The sequence below is a fragment of the Tachypleus tridentatus genome, chromosome 9 (genome assembly GCF_004210375.1).
Source record: "Tachypleus tridentatus isolate NWPU-2018 chromosome 9, ASM421037v1, whole genome shotgun sequence".
Classification (NCBI taxonomy): domain Eukaryota; kingdom Metazoa; phylum Arthropoda; class Merostomata; order Xiphosura; family Limulidae; genus Tachypleus; species Tachypleus tridentatus.
The window spans coordinates 75,462,876-75,481,947 of NC_134833.1; the positions used below are offsets into that span (position 1 = coordinate 75,462,876).

Below are 19,072 nucleotides of genomic sequence, written 5' to 3' on the forward strand. Positions count from 1 at the left end.
GATTTAACTGATTCTTACATGCAAAATACCATGCATCATATCATCACCAACTGAAAGCACTACAAACACACATGGCTCACGTAAATCCCTCTATGCTATCCAATCTATCGCTTCAAGTTTAGGCAGAAACATAAAGACTGTTTAATAGTGGAGAGGAAGAGTGGAAGTAAGTATGTGTAAGAAAACTACTTCATTGTAGGAAAGTAATAACTTCAGACAAGGTACCCTACTTCCACTAACAGACACAGCTGGAATCCCACACCAAATAGGTGAAAGGACTGGGAGTGGAATTCCTTTGAAATCATTTGAAGGATAACCTAATGAGGGAACCCTCTAATAAGAGGAAAAAGCAGAGCAACCTTGAACATATGTGTGAGGACTTACATTAACTAATTCATATTTAAATCCAAAACAACTGCTGGGAACCAACATCCATATTGGAGTAGGATAAAGGATTCCAAATGCACAACATGTGTAACAATATGATGTTCAGCCCTAAACCCAAAACTCAAACCCTAGGAACCAACATTTGTGCAGGGTTAGAATAAGAGGTTCCAACTGGTATAATGTGAATGTAGACATTATGTTTTCTGGGTCAGCTCTAAATTCCAAATTTTATCCCCTCCAGAAACTGACATTCAAGAGGGATCCCAATTATTACATTTGTTTGTTTTTTGAATTTCTCGTAAAGCTACACAAGGGCTATCTGCATTAGCCCTCCCTAATATAGCAGTGTAATACTGGAGGAAGGCAGATAGTCATCACCACCAACTGCCATCTCTTGGGTTACTCATTAACCAATGAATAGTGGGACTGACTGTGACATTATAACGCCCAACGGCTGAAAGGGCGAGCATGTTTGGTGTGACAGGGATTTGAACCCGTGACCTTCAGATTATGGGTTGAGTGCCTTGACCACCTGGCCAGGCTGGGCATCAATCATTATGACAGCACACTCCAAAGCTACATCTTTTGAACAAACCATAGAAGATGGAACATTCATTTGGAAGGCATGTTGTCTTCCAAATCATCAGAACACCCTGCCGTACTCTCAACTGCATGGAATCTATTGTTTATATTGTATATCTCATATTCAAAAGGATATCTCCATGGTCCACCACTTCAGCAACTTAGAAATGGTAAGAATTCTCTTGCTCCACTACAAGAAATGGGGGGAAAAAACATAGTAGAGAGTGTGAAGACATTGCAATGGATTACCACAAAACCCTATTTTGTAAAGCAGAAAGAAGCAGCAATCCCCTTCTGCTTTATCCATGAAGTCCAAGGATAGCATGATCAGGAATGAGCAATTTTAAGAAGCAAGTAACTCATAAGGATATTCACCTAAAAACGATCTTGTGGAACACCTCAACTTAACTTGATTAGACACAACCCACCACAGAACTGGATCCATATTAATGAGATATGAATCAAGGATCTCTAAAAGGAAAAAGAAAGTATGAATATAAACTTACTCAGTCAGATTCACACAGAAACTTGAAGAACAGGTACAAATGGAAAACAAAAACCCAACAAAGAAGAAACTACAATGTCATGCAAAATAATTGGAGATTAGTATATTAGGCATAGTCCACATGCTTGAATGTAGGATTTCCTTCAGTGGCTGATGAAGACAAGAAGCAAGGTAAAATGTGAAGTGATGAATTAATGAAAAGATACCCAGAACAAATTCCATTGGGAAGAAGGCAAGTACGAACAAGCCAATTGAATGAATCTTCAAACCCAACTGGTGGAGATAGAAGGGAAAAGCTCATAAACAGAAGAAGACTGTCAAGGGATAAAGAGTCAAAAAATGGAAACCAAAAAAAAGGAAACAGCACAGGTAAATACAAAAATGAGGGTACGAACTGAACATGGAAGTACATATGGATCAGGAAGAGACTAGAAAAGAGAAATTAAAGGAATATAAGCAAAAAGGAGAAATTACTCTCTCTAGCCACTGGGGTCTTTAGAAGGATGGAATGATCTGGATAAAGGAAAAAATAGGTAGGGTAGTAAAAGAGTATATGAAATATTGGTATATGGTAAATAAATCAGACCTTTGATATCCACAGACTAAGAAGAAACACATGTTTTAAGGGAAGAGTGAAACATGGAGCATAAGGAAATAGTTTCAAACGGAGATAAAGTGGGGCAATGGAGAACCACATTAAGATCCCTGTCTAAAAGACCAGGCCACTAATATATTGAAAGCATCCAGAACTTTACATGCAGTGAAATGAATGTGATGGGTATGGGCCCTATATTGGAGATCCAATGTTCAAAAACAGAACAATCTTGGCTGGGTGCCTTCTTGGTGATTAATATCTACTACCAATGTAGAATTGTCAGAATGGCTCATCACCAAACAATGTTTGGTGAAAGAAATGAAGTGATTCAAAGTCTGACTGACTGCAAGAAGTTCAAGGGCACTGACATGTAAGAGCTTCTCATTAAGAGACCACTGAACTGAAGCCTCTTGGTAACTGCACCTCAGCCTTAGGGGTATATCCGAATGGACCTTTTCCAACCACCAAAGCAGATCATTCAGCAGGATAGGAGAAAGAGTAATTGAAGCTGCCCAGGGATTCCAAACAAGGTTCCATTGATTGTAAAGAGCCCAATGAAGGGATTGCATATGTGCACAACTGAGCAAGACCAGCAACATCACCAAAAGCCACAAATTCAAAATTGACAGAATCCTATGACTGGAAAGTGAAGAAGCTGAAAAAGTAAAACAAACTGATAATTCCATGGAATGAAGTTGTAAAGGAGAAAGTTGGGCCTGGTTGAGATAAGTGTCAAAAAAGGTATCTAAATGGACAAGATATTGGGTTGGATAGAGGAAGGACTTTTCCAATTTGATTAACCAGCCCACATAATCAGCCAATCGAAGAAGCTAACATATTTAGAATGAGCCAGAAGAAGCCAATCATCCACATAATGGTGGAATTGCAGCCCCATAGCATGAAGATGGCAAGCAAATGCTCTGACCACCAGATAGAAAACATAAGTGGTAGAAGAAAGTCTAAAAAATTGGTAAACCACCCCATGATGGACAAACCTAAGATATGGATGAAACCATGTGGAGATAAGGATATGTAAATAAGCATTGGTAAAATCCATTCTAGTCATCCACAAGATGGGAGAAAATGTCCACCACAGGATAAGAAATTATTTTACAGTAAAACAATGCACTTGAACAAATTGATTGAGGTGGGACAAACTGATGACAAGGGCCCAGTTCCTGGTTTTCTTGGAAACAACAAAGAGACTGGAATAGAAACCTGGAAGTATGTAGAACAGGTCTGATGGCCTGCAGAGGTAGGTCTTGGGCCACCATCGATGGATGCTAGCCGAACATTTGGTCCTGGTTGGTCGATTGGTTGTTTAGCATTTATTGGCACAAAACAGCTGTGCTACTGTGCCAAGCAACCAGTGGAAAAGGTAAAAAGTAAAATCATTAAAATTTGTAAAAAAGAAGTCATGCTAAAAAAACATAGTCCAATTTTCAAATTAAATTCTTAAATAGAGTTAAAAAGATCAATGGCCCTTTAAAATTTAAAAATGCAACTGAAGTGGACAGTGTCGCTCTCACAAATGACACTGTCCAACATCAAGGGTGAACCCATGGTAAAAATATGTTTAAAATAGTGCCATTGCTCTTGATCATAATAACAACATGGCAGTAAAATATAGACTATTTTGACCTGAGTGTCACACACACTACACATTGGTGCATCATACCAGACAAAAGAAAGCAAAGTCAAAAAACTGTGACCAATGTGTAGCCTAGCCAGAAAAACTTCCTCTTTCCAATCTTATGGAGGCAAAGCTTGTTATCATGTTGCTCACTCCAAGTTGACTGCCAACTGGCACAGAGCCAAGCTTTGAATCCAGGACCGGGACAGGCATGGCAGTGATAGTACCAGAGCAGACAACTTACCTGCAATGTCAGTGAGCTCATTCTCATGAATACCGACATGGCCTGGTATCCATAAAAACTGGATAGAAGCAGATGAGAGAGAGAAATGGGTCAGTGAGTTTTGAATATCAACAATAACAGGGTGAGAACTAACATGAAGTGATTCCATGGCCAATAAAGAGCTAAACAAGTCAGTATAAATAGTACAGTTTGTGTACTGCATAGCTTCTATGTGATTCAGGGCAAGAGAAATGGCATAGAATTCAGCAGTGAACACAGAAAGTATAGAGGGGATTCTGTGTACAACAATTAAATCCCAACAAGCCATGGCAGAGCCCACAGAGTCATATGATTTTGAACCATCAGTATAAATGGAAATGGAAGGATGGTTCAAAAGATGTTTGGAAAATTTAAGTTGATACTTCCAATCAGGAATATCTATCTTCTCAATATCTATGGCTCAAAGAAAGGTCACATTTGGAGATGATAATTAGCCATAGTGGGATGAGCTGATCAGCAGATAACTATGCTATCCAAGGACAGACCCAATTCATCCAACTATGCCTGGATATGAAGGCCAAAAGGAACAATGGCAGGCCATCTATTCTAAAAAATTACAACCCACTACGGAAGGAAGACACAATCCCAGGTGGGATGCTGTGGTAAGGATAGAAGCACACAGTAAAGACAGTTGCAAACTGCAGAAGTGTAGAGGAGGTTCATGAGACTCTGTGTACAAGTTCTGGACTGGGGAAATGCAGAAAGCCCCAGTGCAGAGCCAAAGTCCCTGATGATGAATGGGGTCCAACATCTTCAAGGCTGAGGTCCTGGCAGAGCCATAGACCAGTGATCCATAATCTTGTTTTGATTGAATAAGAGTATGATATATCTTTAGCATAAAACATTGAACCCCTTGGTTCTTGTACATTTGACTTGTTGCTGCTTGACTTGTGGTATAAAGGTCAGCTTATGGTTAAGATAAGCCCCAAGAACTTTGTCTCAAGGACCACGGTTAGCACAACTTCTCCAAAACTGAGCTCAAGATCTGGATGAATACCCTGTTGGCAGCAGAAGTGCATGCAAACAGTTTTGGAGTGAAATAAGGTAAAACCATTTGCTGTAGTCTACCTCATTAAGTGATTAAGGGCAGTCTGCAGCTGCCATTCAATAAACCTCATGCTCAATGACTGAAACAAATGTGGAAGTCACTGACATAGAGACTGTTTGCAACTGTAGGGAGGAGTTGTCCACTGATGGCATTAGTCTTTATAATGAAAAGTGTAACACTCAAGACACAGCTCCAAGGGACTCCAAATTCCTGTGGAAAAAAACAGGAAAGTTTCAAACCCACATGGACTTGGAATCACCAGTTTATTAAAAAATGTTTAATAAAAATTGGTAAATGGCCACAAAACCCATACAAGTGAAGGTCTCACAAGATGCCATATCTCCACTTTGTATCATAAGCCTTCTCAAGGTCAAAAATACAGAAACAAAATGTTGTCTCTTGAGAAAGGCTTTCTTGATTGACCTGAATGAGATGGTCCATGGCAAAGTACTGTTGTTGGAACCCACGCTGAGCGGGTAAGAGGAAGCATTTGATCCTGGGGAAGAGGGAAGTAAAAAGGTATAGGAGACATAGGAAGTGAGGAAAGAAACAGGGTCATAAAACCTTCTGATAAAACTTGAAGAACCCAATGATCCTTAACAAAAGACACTACCGATGACAAAAACTCTCCTGTAATACCAAAACCCACCAGGCAATCACCAATACTGTTGGCAACATGCTATGCATCATTGAAGAAAACAAGAGATGCTGAAAAGAGAAGGGACATGTAAGGATTGGGAAGTGGAAGGATGGAAGACTGAACAGATGCCATATTGGGCTCTAGCTGAGACAAGCAAGCAACAACATTGGAAAGGGTAGACTGCTGTTGTACTGATGCAACCCAAGACTCCAAGATTTGCAAATCCATCAAATACATAACATCACAAAATTGGGGCTTTACATAAATCCCAAGGATAAGATGCCAACATCCTGACTGAGAGGATCCCAAGAGAGAAACCACATATGCAAAGCCAAGGATGACAAACAAGTCAATATGAAGGAATGAAGGGAGAGGATGTCACTGGAAGGCCCGTAGGATTCCAATAAAGAGCCCTCAGAGAGGAGATGGATGATAGAGAAATACCATAAAAGAGTTGTGAGGATAAGACAAAGGTGGAAAATTGGGCATGGGACAGAGTTATAGAAGCTTCAGGGATCACCTCCCCAGATAGGTAGGAACATAAACTAACAATTATTGGTCTATAGAAGCACAGTCTGCATGATAATATGTAAGAAAAACTAATCCAAACCCTGTGAGGGGCAAGGCATACTAATCCTATCAACCGTGAGGCAAATTAGTCAGCATGCACCTGGATATCCAGGAGGGAGGGAATAAAATATGAATGCAAAGTTAAATCAGGTAATACAGAAGGACATGATTCACAGAAAATACAGGCAAGGAGCAAAACATCACACACCTGAGAAACAAAATTAAAAAACACCATAATAGGCCTAACTGAATCCCACTTCACAGGTATACTAAACCTAAATGTGAAACGTGAAAAAAAGGACCACATCTAAGCAGAAGTACTACCAAAGAAAAATTGGAAAAAAATATCAAGTAAGAGGTGTACAGAGGGAGTCACATGTTTCACATGAGTATGTCATTGGTGGTGAAGTGAATCATGATGATTTGCATGAGAACCATGTTGGAATCATTAAAATTCATAAACATATAAAACATATATCTTTTTATATTTTTTTCTACATCTTTTTGATAAAAAAATTTCTTGATATCTTTATCATAAGTAAAATTTTCTCACACTTTGCATACTAAAATTTCTGTTTATGGTGTGTTTAAATTAAAATCAATAAACTTCCAAAAATTATATTAATTCATTTACACTGACTCTCAGTGATACTAGTTAGATGTTTAAGCTCTAAATATGATGATGCTAAACTTAAAAAAAATGCATTAAATAAGACTAACCATTTAAATTACAACAGATAAACTTAACCACAATGCACTTAATGTAATAAATGCATCACTCAATGCTTTTTTTTTTAATGTTTGTACTGATTATTAAAAAACAACCATAAAAATGTTACCCTACTGATAAAATGCTTTAATAAATTATTTGCATTCAAATGGTCCAACATACCAATTCCAGATGTTACTTTTCTAGGTGTAGGTTGATTTGTTGTTGAGCCCAATCCTACTTGGCCATAACTGTTTTGTCCCCAAGCATAAACCTAAAAGCAGCAATAGTGTCTCAAACTTAAAGCAAAGTATAATTATATTTCATTGATACAAAAGTCATTCAACAAGATAAATTGCATTCTTATAACTTTTTGATAAGTTTAATCAAGACATTACTTATTTTTTCTGTCTGTATCTGCCATTGTGGAAAGATACAGCTGCCCTTCCAATGGAAAGTGAGAGGCCTGGGTCAGTGTAAGGCTGTTTTTATTTAGAGTTTCAGTCACATCATTGAGCCTTCTGTTCCTCAGTCACCCACTTATTTATAATCCTGTTAATTTCATATTATATGTTTGTGCCACTAGTTGGTCAGGCTGCATTCTCACTGTGTGACCAAACCACTTAATTATTTTCTCCTCAATGTACTTCTTGATTGTAGCTGTTCTAAACATTTCTCTGACATGTTTATTTCTTATTTTATCTCTTTTAGTGATGTTAGCAGCTTTCCATAAGCATTTCATTTTGCAAGTGATGATTTTTTTGTTCCTGATTTTTATTATGAGTCCATATTTGAAAATCTTAACATAGGATTGGTACAAAGATAGTGTTTATCAATTTATACTTTACTTTCATTGACATATTTAGGTGTTTCAGGAGAGGAATTAACTGGTAGTTTATGTAGTTCACACTCTGTATTCTTATTTCAATTTCTCTATCTATTCTTCCATCTTCTATGAAAATACTTTTCAAGTATTTGAATTCATTGACCTACTGCAACCTGGTACAGTTATTAAAATTGACATTTACTGATGTAATGTTCTACTTACTAGAACTGCTTCTGTTTTTCCCATGCTGATTTTAATATCACATCTTTAACAGTTGTTGTTGAGGTTATTTGCATGATTATGTAGTTCTTCACTTGGTTATATCAGACTTTGGTCATCAGCAAAATGTTCTGTATTCAGATTTGCTTCTTTGCTGATTTGTTCCATGTAAATGATGGAAACAATATGGAATAAGACAGCATTGTATCAACCCAGATGATATTTGGAACCAATTAGGGAGTCCATTCGTAGTTCTCACAACACTTTAATTCTGTGTTGTCAACAAGCTGACCTTGCACCCCATACTCTTCAAGTACTTTCCACAAGTTATTTTTGTTAACATGATCAGATACTTTTTCTTGATCTATAAAGATAATATTCAATTATTGTTGGTGTTCAATGGCATTCTTATTAAATTATACTGGTGCAATCTCTGCCTTTCCTAAAACTAAACTGTGCTTCACTTAAAAAATGTTTAACCTTATACCTTACCTTTTGTTCTAGGATTTTTGCATACACTTTAACAACACAATTAAGAATGAAAATGCTTCTTTAAATGCTGTAATCTCTCTTAGCACCTTTCTTTTTTCCAGATTGGTAAAATATTACTTGAAATATATTGAGTTGCAAACATAAACAACAGCTTCTTTATTTTTACTCATGAAATTATTTTGAATCATTAAGATCTATTTTATGTAACCTTACTATATTTATACACTTACTTTATGGCATGGAGTAGATATAACATTAAAAATTATTGCTTCAGAATATTGCTTTAAATATCTATAAAAACTACATTACACAAGATACATACATACATGTAAAAGCCACAATCAAAGAATAAAAATCAATAGCTATACTTGCACCCTTATTTATAAAGAAATTGTATTAAAACCAAGTTACAGTTTAACAAAACAACATAGCTCATTTAAAGCAAGTCTAGTCCAAGAAAAAAGCCTTTCCATACGTAAACCTCTAATTTTTTAAAATTTTTTTTGTAATTTCCAAATATATATCAAAATATAAGGGCAAACTTTTGTGTTGATTTCACCATATTTTGTATGTTTACACTTGGCTTCAATTAGGCAGTTATCACTCTAATGAATCTTCAACTGTTCTTCATCTTCAGTTCAGTTCAACTAACTTATCCAAAAATATCTCAAGTAAGGTCAGTATTACACATCGTTTAAACACAGTAAGAAGTACAGATTTTCTGGAAAAGTGTTCTTTTAAACAAATATGCAGGCACCTAGTGGTAGTCTCTTACATAAGTAGATCATGTAAATTTGTAAATGACAAGTAAACTTTTAATCTTAGATATCAGATCCATAACATAAAAAATTTTTCATAATAGATTTAAACACAGATTTAATTTTTATTTGTGAATTAAGTCTGCTTGTGACAGAAAATGCCTCAATATATTATGACTTATTTTTAGGTAACATGAAGGATTTTAAGCCACGTCAAACTTTAAAATTTTAGGGTTACCATAAAATGCAGGATAATGCCCCAAGAGTGCATCATAGCATTCAAGATTTGCTTTTTTAATATAAAGTATCACTTTTTCTCCAACACTAGAGTGTATATGGTGAGCTTACATATGTTTAAACATCCACAAAAAGTGTACAAAACTAACATGCCTTGTCTTACATATTTAACATAATGAACAATAAAACATCTAAGAGAAACCACAGATTTGGAAAAGGATGTAAACTTACAGCATAATTATCAGGTATGATAAAAAGCAAAATGAATCCTCTACAAAAGCTGTGTACATGGTGTTTCACTAAAAGCTCAAATACTGAAGTTATTATTATGGAAACATTATGACAATCTAACCAATAGTTCTTTCAAATTAACAGATAAAGTACATTTTGTATCTAACTACCCCATTTCACAGTAAGTGTAGTTATTTCCTTAATTTTATTAGCAGTGATGTTACTATCAAATTTATTGCATTAAAAAAAATAAAGCAAGTTATTCCATCAAATAAGTTGCACAACTGCTTCAATCCTGGAAACATAAGTAAGAAGTATTTTAACTAAATTCACTTTAAATGCTTCAGAAGCAAAACTATCATGGTGAGAAACAGCACTGAAAAGACCAATTTTATATAACACATCAATTTGAAACATGTATACAAACATGTATGCAGATTGTATACAAATTTGGAAAACAAAATGTAATTTTTTTTTTAACTTTCAACCATAAATTTAACATTTGGATACTTATTATTCAAATACTTTAAAAATATGTTAACATTAATTTGTGATGAAAAACATTAAATGTTTCATCTTCATATCTTCTATATTACTGGTTTAAAAGCCAGCAGGATATTTTTATAAACACTGTTTTTCATAAAAACAGAAGCTGTTCATAGCAAGTTTCAATCTTAATCCTATACTAATTCCACCAACTTGAGTATAAGTTACCCCATTAAACATGAAATATATTTTTCAACTGCACCAACAGGTAACTACATAAAAATGTCTGAAAAAAAATCATTCAAATAACAAATCTACTGAATCTATGAATTAAATGTCAGATTTCATTCTTATAAATCTGTTGTTGAATAAAAATGTAAATTTGCAACTTGTTGCATTTATCTGCTATGTAGCTTTATTTAACCTTTAAACCTAGTTGTCATATTCATTTGATGTTGTACTACCATTAAAGAATCCTTACAAACCAGAGTGAAACAAGAATAATTATTGGAATTCAGTAGAATATCACACAGAGAAGAATCAAATACCTAAGGGCATATGGAATAGCATTATTCATAACTTGGTAAAATGAAAACTTCCAACAGTGACACCATATTATGACTAAGTACATACCAAGAAAAGAAGTGGCTGGCAAGTTCAGTAAAATATAAAAGAAATGAATATTTATGCACACATAAAGATAAGCCTTAAGGTAAGAAGAGGTCTGTGATTATTAAGTCACAAAGTGAAAGGATAGTATCACAAATACAAAGATAGTGTTTGTAAAACACAGATAATTGAAAAAAACACACAAATTATTCTATTATTAAAAAAGAAAGAAAGAAAGTAAATATAAGAATCTTATGGCTGAAATTAACAAAATCTTACCTTTGTTATTCTTAACTACTGTAAAGTGCAATATATATGTCATTATTTATAAAATCACATTATCTTTATGAAATAACACAATATGCTCCATCATGGTTTCAAAAACTGTTCAAACTCACAGATGAACTGAGTAGCCAAGCATATTTCTAGAATCCATGCTCAGCTGATAAAAATGGGATTTATTTTTCATATACACATCAGCAAAGTCAAGTAGCACATTTTGTGTTTTTTACTTCACATTAAACAAAGTACAAAGCATTTTGTTAGCTGATACCATCTAATATTAACTAAATGTAGAAAACTATGAAGGAAGTGTATTTCTAATCTAACTGTCTGTCATTACTATCTACATATTATACTACCCCCATAGCACTTTACCCAAACATATATAAATGAACAAAAACAAGCCTCAAAAAATTAAAAATGCTGCATAAGTTAAAAATGATCCCCACTCAGAGTATGGGCTATAACGTAGGGTATACGATGTTTCCTGGGTTGTAGAGGTGACTGCAGAAGTAAGACCCACATTATGCTGGGAATACTCCATCTATCAGCTTTAACCTCCATACACCAGTCTCACACGAAGTTCATAAAAATAAATTAAGCTAAAAAAATAGAAATTAGGAAAGCAAGAGGTGGGCACTAAAACCCACAACATCCCACATCTACATCACCCTTTACTGCCTGGAGACAGCTGTGGAAAGGTGACTGCTCTCCAATGTAAAAAAAGAAAAATGAAATAAGGTACTATTACGTAGTGGTAAGTAAGATAAACTTACCTCCTGAGGTAAGCATTCCAGCCCCCATTGTAGCAGTAAAGTACAAATTAGTACCACATAGACAAATTACACTACTATAAAATTCCAACAAAGTTATCAAATGAACTAGTAAAATTCCCAAACACCACCCAGTAAGTCCACTGTAACTACCAATTTTAAAACTCTATGCAAGCTTCTATATGCAATAAGGTGTACATTTACATTAAAATAATGTCAAGTTGATTAACCCTTTTGACACATCACTCTTTAGGTAATGTTTATCAAAGTTGTCAGTTTTGCCATGAAAAATAAAAGTCAGAATTTTGAAAAGTTTATTTAAATATAATGTTTGCTTACATGAGGACTGTACAGAATTAATGTTTACTTTTTGAAAAAAAAGCCAAAAAATATGCAAAATTTTTTCTTGTACTGCTGAAATTGACAGGAATCAACTGTAAAACATGTTTTTCTTCCCTACAAGCAACTATTGTAGATTACCATATTTCTTGTTCTTTGTGGACTTTTGTTGACTCAGGCACTTAAAGAGAAAAACTTTTTCAGGTGACTTTGGTCACAAAATGCAGCAAAATGGTTAAATGACCTTATTAACAACTATAAATACTTTTGGCAAAATCTCTCTAATTTGTACTTCTTTATATTTATTTAATGCATGTGGGACATTGTGAGCTTAAGCACCCACACCTCACTCTCCTTATTTCTATTTCTTTTGATTATTTATTTTTATGACTTTCTTCACAAAAGACTAGCGAAGAGAGGTTAAGTTTGATAGATGGTGTATCCCCATTACAATGTGGATCCAACTTCTTCAGTCACCTCCAAAACCCAAGGCACATTTTATACCTCACATTATAGTCTATACCCTAGACTTCAATTAAAATACTTTTAATTTATGCAACATCTTTAATTTCCTGGGGAATTGTTTTTATTTATTTAAAATGTTACTTATCACAAGTTCAGATTTGTTGTTTTTAATGCAGTCCTTTCTTTTTATTTTACTTTGGGTAGTCAAAAATAATTCTCATTCATCCATATTTCACCAGCACGTACATTTAAATTATAACAATTTCATTATATTTTTTAAAACTCTTTCTATATACATACCTCACCATTTGAAGTGAGGGCTATAGAGTGATGACTTCCACAAGCTATTTCTATTACTTTAAGTCCACCAAGATTTGTAGTTATAAGTCCAGGGTTCAATCCTTGATTAGTACTTCCATTTCCCAACTGATAGTAACCATTATGCCCCCAGCTATACAGGTCTCCACTTTCAGTAAGGGCCAATACATGAGGTCCACTTCCACAGGCCAAGTCTTTTATACCTCTCTTGCATAACGAATCCACTATAAGATTAAAGAAAGAACTGCTGTCAGATAGTGTTTCTTATTTACCACTTAAGTTCTTAATCTACTACAACATATACTACATTGACTACATGTGTTAGAAACAGCACATGTTTAATGACTGGGAACACAAAATTACTGATGGTTACACAAAATATAATGATGATTAAACATTTGAAGTTATTTATAAAATTAACTATATTTGAAAATGTCTGTTTCTCATAATGTATTTTGTAGAATACACTATGTATAACAATGTCTGTCCCTTGTTGGTTTCAAGTAACATGAAAGATATGAGGTGGCAGATTCCAGCAAAAGTAAAGGGGTCTGAGAGTTATGTTTGACTGTAAATTGTGTGTGTGTGAGAAAGAGACAGAGAGATCTCTACAGTTTATTAAAAGGAATGAAATATGTTGTACAAAGTACAGCTGTTTGCTAGTCCAATGTTATTTGAAATTCTTTTGGTGGGGAGGTCTGGCCTGGGATTTTATTCATTTATTTTGCATACCAAAATTTATAAATGCTACTAAAACACAGTGAAATCAAAAGTTACAGTTTAAATGTCAAAACTAACAAAACTTAAGAAAGCAGTAGACTTAAAATAATTTTTAATTTAAACAATGAGAAGGATATAAAAACAGCATTTAAGGAATACTAATTTCAACTGCTTCTCATTTTGAATCTGCATAGAATGACAAATGTTAAATAGAGAAAAATGTTTAATTGAAATCACAAATATCTATCTTTAACATTAAAAACACATATCACGATGCACTAAATTTAAATCTAAGAAAGAAATAATTTAAGATTTAATAGCTGAAGTTCAACTTACTAGCATACAAAAGATGTATTTCATAAATATGAATTTCACTAATTAATGTTCAAACAAATCTTATTCATTTTGTTTTTATCACTTTTAAAATTATTATTTTGTTTGTTTTTGAATTTTCGTGCAAAGCTACTCGAGGGCTATCTGCACTAGCCGTCCCTAATTTAGCAGTGTAAGACCAGAGGGAATACAGCTAGTCATAACCACCCACCACCAACTCTTGGGCTACTCTTTTACCAACAAATAGTGGGATTGACCATAACATTATAACGTCCCCATGGCTGAAAGGGCGAGCATGTCTGGTGCGACCGGGATTCAAACCCGTGACCCTCAGATTATGAGTCAAATGCCTTAACACACTTTGCCATGCTGAGCATGATTATTTTAAGTAGGTTATATTTGGAAGGTGAAGCACATATTTTAAATGAACTGTGTGATACATAACATAAGAAAATTTTCAAAATTGCCCAATACAATATACTACACATACGTCTAAGATATTATGGAACATATAAACCTTTCTTTGGCCAAAGGCTTCCTTCAGAGTCTCCCAAACCAAGACATCCACTACAGTTTGAGCCAAGTGCATATACTTCACCATCCTTGGTTATAATAATGGCTTCATTCCCTGAGCTACCAAACACACATACTAATTTCACATTTAGCAAAAGGTCCGGTGTAAGAGTACTTAAAATGAGCCACTTGTCAATACCAGTCATAGTTGCTTCATGCTACGATCTTAAATTTGAAAAAATCAGACACAGGCATATAACATGCTGCATCAATAAATCTGGTGCAATTATACATCCTAAAAATCATAGAAAGTTATAACCTGAAAAATAAAAATAAAAAAACTATAAAGGTGAAGAATTAATTTCATTATTTATATTGTAAACTTTCTTAGAAAAAACGCGCTTCAACTTAAAAAAAATATTTTTACTGTGTATTCTGTGTTCTATCAACTAATTAGTTAAATCTTATGAGGAAAGATGGGCATGTAACAGAAAATATAAAGTTTTTAATTTCTGTCTTTAAACATTTTAAACAATTAACTGAATTATTTACTGAAGTTTCATATAAAAATTACAAATAATCACTTACTTGCAGTTTTTAGAAAAGGATACAAATAATAAATAAATTCACTATAATTGGCAGAACAAAAGGTGAAATTAAAATTAAAAAATCCACAAAACTACAAAATACATCAACAAATATGCCAGTCCACTTGAATACATACAGTAAAACAAATATACAGAAATGAGACATAATAATTCACTTAATTAATGTTTCTATTCAAAATATGGTATTAAGTTGGATAGTATTTTGAAAATATATTAGCTAAACAATAACTACCAAAATTTGCTTATCATCATATAAAATACATAGTTACATTAAGTATTTGCAAATTACTCAATATAAAAGCATAAAAACATTGGTAAAATCTAGTTGATAAGAAATATTTGCTAAAAACACATCATCAAAGCATTCAAATTTAAAAAAAGTAGCTCTGATGACTCTTAATAATAATGGAATTTTTTTTAATTCAACAAAAAATATTTCATCTGAACATTTACCAAGATATGCAAGATTAAACAAATTTAGTATATATCATTATAACAGAATTCCAACAAATTTACATATAATGTTAATTGCAGTTTTTTTCCCTCAATAGAGTATGCACATAAAATCTATCTATGCTAATAAAATAAAGATTGATACAAAATTCCTATCACATGTCATTGAGAAAGAAAACCTATTTTTAATTCAATTTTCTACGAAGATGTAATTTTAAGTACTAAATTCTATTTTATTCAATCAGTACCATGGTTTATAATTTTACCTCTAATCTGACATAGTAATTATGTTATTTTAACAAGTATGCACCATGCACACTGCATTTTAGAAGTATTATTCATTAAAATATGTTCAAAATACTTTTCAAGTAGAAGTTTATAACTAAAAACGGTTTAAAAGTAAGTGCTATGTTTGAAGATATGGACTATCACATGTTGCCACTCACTTGAACTTTAGAAGTCTGACGGTGTTGGTTGAATGGGCTATGTTCCCAGGCTATGTCATGATAAATATTACAATAGGGGGACAAGAAATGATGGATTTTCTTTTCCAAGAAGAACAATTTTGAAAGAGTTAAACACTTCTGTATAACCCAAACTACAGGTTTTATCATTCAGTCTTCATGTCCTGAAAGTATAAATATAACAATCTTAATATGCGTGATCGACATCGATATTACCTACACACAATCCTGGTATTACTGTACCACTAATTTAGTACTACAATTTAGGATATGATAATTTACGAAAATTACATCGCATTTTACTAACTTTTAGTAGTAATATTTTTGTACTAGTATTGGACTTAATAATAATAGTGTATCACTTGAGTTTAACCGGTTTCTATTGCTAGCTTTTTTCCCTGCGTATTATAACGTAACATTTACTGAAGATTTTTTAATTCTATTTTTAGCTTCTTAATTTCAAGCTTCACACTTAACCCCAAACTGTTACATACGAAGTTTGTACAGCTACATCATCAAAAGTTGAACTTGAAAGTTTTTAAATTACAGTAATGTTTTTAATTTTCTCAATTTTCATTTTTAACATATACTATTCCCACGTGATACAAAAATATATAAAACTAAAGTAGGTCAGATGAGCCTCAGTAACAAAAGTTTCACAATAAAACAGTCTCAAAGACACAACATTTTGGGCCCGGCATGACCAGGTGGGTTAATTTGTTTGTTTTGGAATTTCGCACAAAGCTACTCGAGGGCTATCTGTGCTAGCCGTCCCTAATTTAGCAGTGTAAGACTAGAGGGAAGGCAGCTAATCATCACCACCCACCGCCAACTCTTGGGCTACTCTTTTACCAACGAATAGTGGGATTGAACGTCACATAATACGCCCCCACGGCTGGGAGGGCGAGCATGTTTAGCGCGACGCGGGCGCGAACCCGCGACCCTCAGATTACGAGTCGCACGCCTTACGCGCTTGACCATGCCAGGCCACCAGGTGGGTTAAGGCGTTCAACTCGAAATTCAAAAAACAAACAAACAATTCCTTGTTTTTGAGTATTATTTTTCACAAACGTGACATTTATAAATATCAACACTAGGCTATTTATAAAAATTATTTTTATCGTACAAGACGCGACTCATTAAAATCAACATAATTATTAAAAAGAAATTCTAATTTATTAAGAATAATTACAAAATAAATCAATATGTAGAATTGTCAAACATATGTCTTTATTTATTTAGTCAGGGTTAAATAAGTCAATGGAAAATTAAAAGTTGATATTGTTTTTGCACGTGTGTGATTAATATCCATAGAACTTTAAGTAATGAAAATTCGTTTTAATAAGTTTTGTTCGAATCTTATAAAGATAATAATCGGAATTCGAGCCCTGCGATTGGCACGGCAGAGATAACTCAAATAGCGTTGTTGATTTTGAAATATCAATTTGAAACTATTAAAAGAGAAATAGAAGACTAGGGCCAAAGAATTTATTGTCAAACGTATTTGTAAACATTTGAATTTCTTTGGACATTTTGCTTGATTTTTCAACTCTTTAAACTTTGTTTCAAAAAATATTTTCAAACTTTTTCTCCTTGAAAAACGGTAACCTGCACATATAGCTGCGGCCAAACAATGCATATCTGGCAATTTCAGATTTTTTGTGCTTTGTATCAAAACCACCAACTTGAATGAATTTTATGATATCTTACAAATATTATATCTTATCTTACCAATCTTTTGTATCGACTGTAAAAACGCCCAGTGACAGAGCAGTATATCTGTGGATTCACACCGCTATAAACTGGGTTTCGATACCCGTAGTGAGAAGAGCACAGATAGCCCATTGTGCAGCTTTATACTGAATTCCAAACAATCAATCAGTCAATAAAATGCCATATTATAAACCTTTACTTAGATCTCCAATGTTTGTCAAAATACTGAAATATAAAATAATCGTCACTCCTTCCGCATGAACAGTGGTAAGTCTATGGATTTACAACACTAATTCGTGATGACAAGAAAACCCACTTGTAGAGAAAATTATATATTTAAAAACGGCTGGAATGAGTAGAGAAGGCACTAATAGAGGAACAAACTACATTTCAACCTTCTTCAATCATCGTCAGGTTCTATTAATGCCTTCTCTACCCATTCCAGCCGTTTTTAGATATATGTTTTACAACACTAAAATCAGAGATTCGAGTCCCCTCGGTGAGCTCAGCAGATAGCCCGATGTGGCTTTGCTATAAGAAAACATACACACACACATAAAATATCCTATATAACTATAGCTTTTGTTTGTTTGTTTGTTTTGAATTTCACGCAAAGTTACTCAAGGGCTATCTGCGCTAGCAGCCCCTAATTTAGCAGTGTAAGACATGGCCCGGCGAGTTAAGGCATTCGACTCGTAATCTGAGGATCGCGGGTTCGAATCCCGGTCGCAACAAACATGCTCGCTCTTTCAAACGTGGGGACGTTATAAAGTAACGGTCACTCCCGCTATTCGTTGGTAAAAGAGTACCCCAAGAGTTGGCAGTAGGTAGTGATGACTAGCTGCCTCTCCTCTAGTTTTACACTGCTAAATTAGAGACGGCCAGCGCAGATAGCACTCGAGTAGCTTTGCACGAAAATTTAAAAAAACAAGCAGGTTCGAATCCTACTTGTTGATAGATGAGGCGGGTGAAAAATAGTTTTCCGTCCTCGTTACGCAGGCTCCGCAATATAGAGTGCCTTTATTTGTTTTTGAATTTCGCGCAAAGCTACACGAGGGCTATCTGCGCTTGTCGTCCCTAATTTAGCAGCCTAAGACTAGAGAGAAGGCAGCTAGTTATAACCACCCACCGCCAACTCTTGGGCTACTCTTTTACCAACGAATAGTCAGATTGGCCGTCACATTATAACGTCTCCACGGCTGAAAGGGCGTTTGGTGTGATGAGGATTCGAACCTGTGACCCTCAAATTACGAGTCTAGTGCCTTAACTACCTGGCCATGG

At 34.3% G+C, this 19,072-nt stretch overlaps 1 protein-coding gene across 8 annotated transcripts in view; it reads right to left on the reverse strand.

Moving 5' to 3' along the window:
- The window catches only part of LOC143225520 (RCC1 and BTB domain-containing protein 1-like), a 49,702-nt gene extending 33,023 nt beyond the window's left edge, over positions 1 to 16,679 (reverse strand). For 3 of the 8 annotated variants that reach the window (XR_013013900.1, XM_076455122.1, XM_076455120.1), the window contains exons 1-5: positions 16,386 to 16,506; positions 16,061 to 16,242; positions 14,558 to 14,872; positions 12,970 to 13,211; positions 7,136 to 7,226 (exon numbers count right to left, since the gene is read on the reverse strand). Coding sequence is in view for 6 of the 8 variants with exons in the window: in XM_076455122.1 (XP_076311237.1) it covers positions 7,136 to 7,226; positions 12,970 to 13,211; positions 14,558 to 14,759 (535 nt within the window). In the remaining 2 variants the exon portion in view is untranslated. Of the gene's footprint in view, positions 1 to 7,135; positions 7,227 to 12,969; positions 13,212 to 14,557; positions 14,873 to 16,060; positions 16,324 to 16,385; positions 16,507 to 16,555 lie in introns of those variants that run through there. The other 5 variants (XM_076455125.1, XM_076455123.1, XR_013013901.1 and 2 more) reach the window with 4 other exon arrangements.
- Positions 16,680 to 19,072: the final 2,393 nt, after the last annotated feature.